The following is an 8,983-nucleotide window of genomic DNA, read 5'->3' on the forward strand; positions in this document are numbered from 1 at the left end:
ATATTTAATATGCAAATATCATTTTGATATATAAGAGCAAATTTGAAAAAGTGAGGAAACAATTTCAATGTACAAGACGACTGTCTCTCTTCTGAACTGTAATTATACAAAATAAAGCCGGCCGAGGGTTTTTTATTACTGGGACTGCATTCTATTAATGTGAATCAGAACAAGACTAATTAAAGGTTAAAAACTTTAAATGTTTCTAATTAAGAGTCTAAATAGCTGCACGATGAGAGTACTATAGTTAAAACCCCACCTCGATGACCTTCTTGGCCTCTTTGTATTTTCCTGTTTGCAAGAAGGCGAAGAAGAGATCGTAAAGAGCCATCATGTCACCATGTTCTCTGCTTATAAAATCTGAAACTAAAGAGAAAATAAACTCATTAATTTACTCAATATATTGAAGCATTTCAGTATTTATGTCAGACATTCCTAACACCAATATTTTCCAAGCCTCATAAAAGATAAGGTATAGGGGGATAATTTTGAAACAAACAGAATGATTATAACATGTGACACAATTAGTTGTAGCTTTGTGGCTGAGTATATTTCAAATGTTTTTCTGCACTACATTTTGAACTATATTCAACAAAACAGACTATATTGGCATGCTCTCCTCATAGAAAGTGAGGCTATATGGTTTGTGAACTGCACAGCTATTTGAAAAACAGATGTATTGTTTTGTTATTGTGATGTGTTACTATTAATTCATTTCTTAATAGTAGCATACACAGCTCAAACAAGTATTAGCACTAATCTGGGAGAGCTCAATGATATATTATACAAACAGAGCTGTTCCAGAGCTGTTTAAAATTACAATCAATTTTTCAATCTGAAGAATGCAGGCATCATATTAGTGCTCTGAAGTTAATATATTAAGACAAACTTTTTTTTCTTTCAGTTCAAAGAAATTATATACAAATCCTGAAAGAGAAACCCCCAGAAAATACTTTATATTAGTAGACAGCATTTGACTACATGCAACTAACCCTTTTGCAGAAGATCAGCATCTCCTTTTTCTACCAGTTTACAGCAGATGTTATGAAGTTGAAGAATTTTACCATACTTCTTGTAACAGCTGACTAAAGCTTCCAGAGCTGCAGGCATGTCATCCCTTGTGGAATGAAACAAAACAAGAATAAAAACATTCTGAGCAGGAGCAATCCAAGCTGAAACCACTTTAATCTTGAAAATTTCACAGAAAATTCATTTAGCAGTCTATAATCCAAGTGTTTATTCCTCCCTCATGTTTTTGATTCCATGACCACTTGTTTACTATAAATTAGCCAAAGGTGTGAATGTTCCTCAGCATCAGATGCACTTAAATTTTGAGCAATATTCTTAAGTTATGCTATGTCCTATCTTGACAAAACCCAAACTTCACAGAAAATTCACTTAAGTGTTGAACAGCTTTATTTTTCTCATTTGTAAGTAATATCATGTACACTCTATTACCTCTCTGTCTATGCTTAGGCATTTCCAGTTTTTAAGCTTTTCACAATTATTGCACAATATTTTGTTTCAGTAGAGATCACCAGGGTTAAGATAACCACAGCTCATTAGATTGCTTTACACTGGTTTTACACCTTAACAGAGTCCCTGTAAATCATCTGTAGATGTCCACTCCATCACAATGGAAGGGATATAGCATTATTACGTTCTATATGAAAATCGGAATACAACAGTATTTTCTACTTTAAAAAATACAATTTTTGCAGTTAATTCAACAACATAGTGTGGTACCAAAATGTGTTTTATGCTGGCCTGTCCAAGTCAGACATGGCACTAGAGCTAAATCCATGTAAAGGTAAGTAAGTGTACAAGATGGCATTAAATGCATTTTGTCAGGAGCCTTTGAGCAGCAAGTAGAAGCAACACAGAGAATATTTCCATTTTGGTACCTCAATCTTTCACTGAATTTTCCCCTATGTACACACTATTAAAACCTTCAGAAGTATACATAATTAAAATGTAAAACTGGAAAGTCATAAAAACAATCACAGTAACAACAAATACAAAACCTTCAATACTGTGTAACTAACTGTACTTAATCATCTGCTGCAGACCTTTTTTTCGAAGGATTACAACCCAATCTTGAAACAAAACAAAGCAAAAATACCAGAAACAACCAAGGACAACCACAGAAACACTGGTAAAACAATAGGTCAACTTATTCTTTGAAGGATAAGGTTTAAGCTGAAACAAACCAAGACCACACACACAAAATGTAAGTAACCAGGCAGTCAGTGAGACTGCATTTTAGATTTCAAGAGCCTTATTTGATACGGGTGATGTAAGTTACTAAAGGAAAAAAAATAATTTAAAAATCACTTAACAACAGCAGCTGAAAGGCTGACTTGAAATAATGATTTAACATTCCCAAAGCTACATTCCCAAGCATGATGAAAATGTTATTTTTCACCAACAAAACCTTAACAAATCAAGACATTACTGTTAAAACAAGCCCAATTCAGATGTTCCTCTCCTCACACTGCACTTCTTGCACAGCACAGATTTTGCTTTTTCAAAGAATAACTAACTAAACTACCATGTACTACTATCATTATGTAGGCTAATATTTTTTTTAAATTTAACAGTAAAACACAGAAGAAGAATTAATTTTATTCAGTAATACTGGCATTCTTTAAAAGAACCTAAGATGATGGATTTCTACCTTATCCCCCTTACTGAGCCCTGTTTACAGTGCATCTTCTGGCACCCCATGGAGTCATTTGAATTTTTGTCATTTGGGGTGAAGACTAAATTACAGGTTAATTTCAAAACTGCAAGTAGATGTTGCAGGCTAGATTACTGTCATAAAAGCGAAATACTATGGTAGTTACCATAGTCAGATATAAAGATTTATATAATCAGTATTTTTCTCCTGCTTTAGATGCAAGTTCAGTTAACATCTAGAAAAAAAACAGTTTTACAGAAAACTGCTCAATTTCTAAGGAGGCACAACAACATTTATACATTCAAATTAAAGTTTTCAGTGATAAATCTAGCTTTTCAGACTGATGCTCAAACAGTTATAGTATTGTCTCGGCTGTATTCCTAAAGGATTAAAGTGACTGTTTTTAGGTCAAAGCTATCAATAAATGAATGAATATTTGCAATGTCATTCAAGCAGTGGCATTAACAGTTTTCTAGTCTCTACATATATACTTCTGAAGGCATTAATACTGCACATGCAGAGAAAAAAAGTCAGCAAAGACCTGAGACAAAAATAAATTGAAATATTGTACTAGTTACTGGGACATACTGCTCAAAGGGGCTGAGTAAGTTTGTGCTTAAGGAGTACTGTATCTTACACACTGATGTATTGTTACAACTGTTTTTAATCTACTAAAATCAGATATATTTGTTCAGTTGCATTTAATCAACCAACCAGTCATCCACAGTTTACCAGAGAATGGGGTTTATAGAACATATGAATACTAAAACTGGCAAAGACAAATATAAAACAAAAAAACATAGAGAAGTTTCAACTTGATATTATCAAGTTTATGCCTGTACTTGAGCTCCTATGATTTAGCAATCTGCAGTGTTTTTTAACTGTCACAAACTGCAGTTAATTCCAAGTAAGTACCAGCAGCAACTTTCGTATGCAGTTTTTACAGTCCTTTTAGAAAATGAAAAATAAGAAACTCACTGTAGGCTTCAAATTTCAAGCAGACATAACATTTTAATGTGTTTCTTGAAAGAATTACAATAAAAAGAGCTGCACAAAAGAGAATTTCTACATTTAAGAAAATGCTATTTAGACAGAATGATTTTAAACTAACAAACAGCTGTACCTTTGAAAGTATTTGGGAGTCTTTTTGTGAGAAGTTATGCATGTCAAACACCCTTTTATCTTCCCAAAGGATACTTATTACTCTAAGACATTAAAAGCCTCGTCTAAAATTACTATTTCATTAATATGGTTCTAGTCAAAAAGGGGAAAAAAAAGCCCATATATTCATAGCCATGTTGGAAAAATCGTATTTCCAGCATCAGTTTGGAATAAACAGTATTTAAAGCGTGAACACAGACGATCTATGCTTCATTTTGAGTTGGCCAGATACTACAGCTTTAAGTCACTCACAAATATTATCTGTTCAAGACTAAGACCTGTTCCACTTAAAGATTAGGTGTATTTTTCTGGCACTTTGAAACTTGCTCTTTTAAAAAAGAAGATACACTACTATATTTGAATGACAGAAGAAACCTCAGCCACGAGCGCATTCTGCTTGGCCTTTATGCAGCCCCAGGAGAGTCCTATTTTGGCATTATTTTCCAGCTGAAGTTCAGGTTAAGACACCAAGTATTTTGATTCTTTTCTGTTTAGAATGGCTATGAAGTCCAAGGTATTATGGTCCAATCTTCCAAAATATTTGTGTGGGCAATTTCAATCACGCAAAGCTATCTGAAGAGCCAAAATTACTCAGGAAGTGGAAGGTTTGCAGGATACACTGTGGCAGGACTGGCTATAGCATTCCCCAATATTTCAGCCCCCCTCTCTTTCAACAAGCCACTCCCCTCTTGCTTAAAGAATGTAGCACTAAATCTAACCCTTTTACTTGTAATAAACAACTTTCCCAACCAGAGAGTCTGCCTGATAAAAATAAGACTCCAAATATTGATTTTAATTGGAATGAAGTGCTGCAACATTATGCATAAAGCTTTAGTGAAGTGGCAATTTACCTAAGGGGTTTACTGATTGAAAAGCTCTCAAACCTGAAATCGCTAGAGAGGTAAAAAGAAAAAAGGGACTCTCTGGGGTGGGGGTGGAGGGCAGCCTGGTAAAACAAATCCCTCTCTACAAATCTGAAGCAGATGTTAGTGTAGAGGGAAGTCAATTCAGCAAGGTACAATCAGCTTTACAAAAATTATTCTGTACAAAGAGTACAGGCTCTTGAAAGAGCTAAATGTGTTTCTGTTCATTTGCTGTACTAAGGAATCTTCAAGGAGACTGGTGTTGCAATTACAACTAATCCTCCCCAAAAAATTAACTGTGTTGAAGGCTTTGTAATTTCCCTAGGTACAATTTAGCTGTCACTTACTTTAAAATTTACTCAAACATGCGTTCGGAACAGCACTAACTTCACATGTCAAGTGCTTTCCAGCCAATTGAGTCTAAACTGGAAGTCGGTGTTAAACAACTGAATGATTAGACAAGATAGCTCATTTCCCTGCTCTTTTGTTCAGAATAAAATGCCACATTTACATTATCAGACTCAACAGGATTTTCTGACAGAGGGAGAAAAAACCCTAGTGAACACTGTCCATAGCAAGCACATGAAGCCTGTCATTTACCAATCATCCTTCAAAAAGCAATAGCCATGAATGTAACTTAATTACGACCCAATGATCCTTGACGAAAAATCATCTTATCACTGTCCTGTCCCCATAGGGCAAATGAGACACTTTTGTCCTTTGCCACTGATGATGCTAAATTCCTAATTGCAATAATGGAGTAAGAGAGCCAAACATCCCTAATTTCATAGCAACACATAAGGAGTTTTAATACAATATTTGAAATAAAGCCGCTAAAAAAATTGGGAAAAAACCTCTCCCTGCTAGAGACATTAGAGACATAAAAATACCACTTAATTTACAAAGATGCCTGTTTTTACAAGCGCATATAAAAGACATATAGCTTGCAAGTGCTGCAGAGTGATCTCAAAAAGAATCACAGGTAATTTTAACTCCATGAAAACAACAGAAAGAAAATTGTCAAGGCACTGCATTCATGCTCTGTCTGCTACATAAGAAACTAATCAAAATGGGTTTATATGAGATTAATGACAAATGAGCACACAATGCTCTGTTGGACAATGCTGCCTTAAAATACACTCACCGTTTTTAAAGAAAAACAATCCAACTATAGCCTTTTTATCATTTAAGATAGAGGTATTAACAGCTTGTGTTCCCTGACTTAAAACTACAAAATAATTTACTCATATGGTCTGTAATATAATGCTTTCATAGTTTACCTGCAAATTTTCTTCCCTCTGCTTAAGAGCACTTCTTATATCAGGAATTAGTAAACTTCAAACCTGAAAGTTTTTTTTTGTTTGTTTCTTTTCTCAAAGGTGAGTTTGTAGACTACTTAAGCCAAAACTACAATCCTTAAAAATCTTAATTTTTACATGGTGTAGGTATCACAAGTTTTTCTAATTATCAGCAGGTGGAAGAACCAGTTCAAAAGTAAGACATCTTTTAAGACAAAGTACAAGTTCTTTATATACCTACAGATTTTTGTCACACAATCCAAGAAAGGTTTATCACAATATATGATAGACCAAGACCATATGGACTGTCTCAATTTTTAATGTGATTTTCCCATCTTGAGAAACTGTTCAAGGTCATAAATAAAAATCAGAAAATTTAATGCAGGGGGATAGTTCCCTTACTCAGTGTCAGAAAAACTGCAAGGTAAGCATGAGTTCTTTCTCTAGTTACTTCAGTTAAATACTTCTCAGAATATTAAAGACAAAATGTCTATTCTACTAGAATGCTGGCTTTTGTAAAGTTATGCTGTTCAACACCAACACTTTTTTTCTTTTCCATGCTCTGTAAGAAACTTTTAACTTGCACTAGAACTTAACAAGAATTTAAGAATATTCAGGACTGGAAGAAAAGGGTGGATGAAAACATTTTATACCTGTAATTGTTGAAATCTTCAAAAGTGAATCACAGATTCCTTTATAAGCAATTAAAAAATTTGAAATAAATAAAGAAAACAAAACATCAGTATAACCACTACTGTGGAACATTTTAAAATATCCCAGAGCTTATTTCAGAGGCACGCTGATCACCTAAATGACAACATTTCAGCATGATACTTGAGCTGTAGGATGGCAAACAATAAGCACTACTACTGAAAGAAATTACTAACACTTTTTTCAGTCCCTCATAACTTTCAAAATACTCTTAGCATTTCTCAGAAAAACAAACAAACCCCAAACCACAACACCTCCCCCTTGCCAAAAAACAAACAGCCCGGTGAAAATGCAGTTATTCCTCCTAAGCAAATTATGCAGGATAAAACCTTCCAAATTCTGTCTACCATCAGAGAAGATGCAGTCTCTCCACCCATAAGCAGGTAAAAATCCATAAGAAATTGGCTTACTTTCCATTTTATTTATACATATGAATTATATTGGCACCTCTACAGTTGAGGATCAATGACTTCAAGCCATACAATTCCAAAGTCTGGAACTACTTTTTCCTTCATGAATCTAGTCTCATCAAAAGTTCCTTTATCAATAAAAAAAAACTCCAACTTTTTATAAAGTTTTCCCAAAAACTTATAATCCAAAAAAACCCAGTGGAATCAAAATAAAATAACACTCATTACTGTACCCCTCTTCATCTGCACATGATCACACCTTTACCTACACCATCATACACTACATCTCAAGTGAAAAGAGCTGAAGTAGCACCAGGAACAACTTGCATGTCAATGTGCATAAAGCAATTATGCAAAATGCAGCTGCTCTTATGCACACTGCAAAGCATATCAGATATTTTTCCGACACATTAGTTACATATGATTGCAGTTAAATTACTTTCATAAACATCTGCCTGGCTTGTGATGCAACCAAGGCAGAGTCACTGACTGAGAAGAAGTACACTATATTCTCAACTGCTGACCACGTACTAAAACACTGTTTTTAAAAGAGAATGTGCACGCATCTACCAAGAGTTAGCTTTTGTTCAAGAATTTCCAATACAGAAATGTTATACAAAACTTGCATACCCAGAATACCTACAAGAACTAAAAGCTCCTACATGGCTGACTTATATGATAATATGAAAAATCATTTATTTCATAGATATTATATTTATGCCAATAACATTTTGTTTACATGAACCAAATCTTAAGAAATTGATTCATAAACTCTAGCTACAAGTGTTGAAAATCCAGGAACTACAGAAGTGACGCACAAAAGAATAATAAAAGGATTGTGCATGTGGTAAAGGAAAAGCGACTCTTTCCTTAATTTTAAAAGGAAATTATTATAAAATTCATATGCATGTTAATTCAAATATCCTACACATCATAATGAAAACTTATGCAAAGGAATAATTCACATGGAATTAAAGATACTTCCCAACAGAATGCCTGTACAAAATTCCTTTTCTCTAATAAATGGTACCACAAGTATATATTGGCAAAATCCCTTAAACATAACAGACCAGACAGTATTTGCTTTGAATTTTAAATTCAGAAACACAGCAGCCTACTTGCAATGATACCAAATTATTTGAATTACATGAATTAAAAATACTTCAGTATTCAACAACCACCCTGCAACTCACCTGAGATATACTGGAAGGCACAGCAAAATAATGCTGTTTTGATGTGAAAACATGTTCCACTTAACCACAAGAGCTGAGACTGCACCTATCATGCTCTCAATAGCTATCTTGTCAAACAGACTTTAGAACAAACTAATTCATAAGCATATTCCAACATATAGCCACTTCATCTCTGATGTGCCCGTAAAACACAGCTGCTGTTCCCAGAGATCATGACATGATGTCTAGCTGATGAAAACAGACTTAGCTAAATGAAGAAAATATATTTGTTCATTACTGCTCTAAGATCACTTCAGTAATTGCACGTGCGTGAGCACTTCCAGACACATATGTGCAGCTGTGAATTGCGTACACAGGTCACAGAACACATATAAATATCATAACTTGGTTCATCTGAAGCCCAAGCATAGCTTACTTTTCAAGGTGAACTGTAATCAGAGGGGCATGAAGGGCAGCAGTGCGCACCAAGCCCAGGTTTGCAATGGTGTCATGTAATCGATTCACTGTTTCAACTTCACCTCGCGTGGCAGCGGCATTAAGAATGCGGAGAAAAGATGCAACTGTTCTGCCTGAGATAGGAACATCCTTCTCTTTCATCTCCGTTAGAATGTTAATAGCATCTACAATGAAACAACACAAAAGACCCTTAGGTAATTTCATGTAGGGA

At 34.6% G+C, this 8,983-nt stretch overlaps 1 protein-coding gene across 1 annotated transcript in view; it reads right to left on the reverse strand.

Annotated features, from left to right (window-relative positions):
• Positions 1-8,983, reverse strand: part of LRPPRC (leucine rich pentatricopeptide repeat containing) — a 76,836-nt gene that overhangs the window by 37,896 nt on the left and 29,957 nt on the right. Inside the window, exons 22-24 of the mRNA XM_005416190.2 lie at positions 8,732-8,936; positions 993-1,117; positions 260-366 (exon numbers count right to left, since the gene is read on the reverse strand). Of these exons, the coding sequence (XP_005416247.1) occupies positions 260-366; positions 993-1,117; positions 8,732-8,936 (437 nt within the window). The remainder of the gene's footprint in view (positions 1-259; positions 367-992; positions 1,118-8,731; positions 8,937-8,983) is intronic.

This window comes from Geospiza fortis, unplaced genomic scaffold, assembly GCF_000277835.1.
Source record: "Geospiza fortis unplaced genomic scaffold, GeoFor_1.0 scaffold41, whole genome shotgun sequence".
NCBI lineage: Eukaryota > Metazoa > Chordata > Aves > Passeriformes > Thraupidae > Geospiza > Geospiza fortis.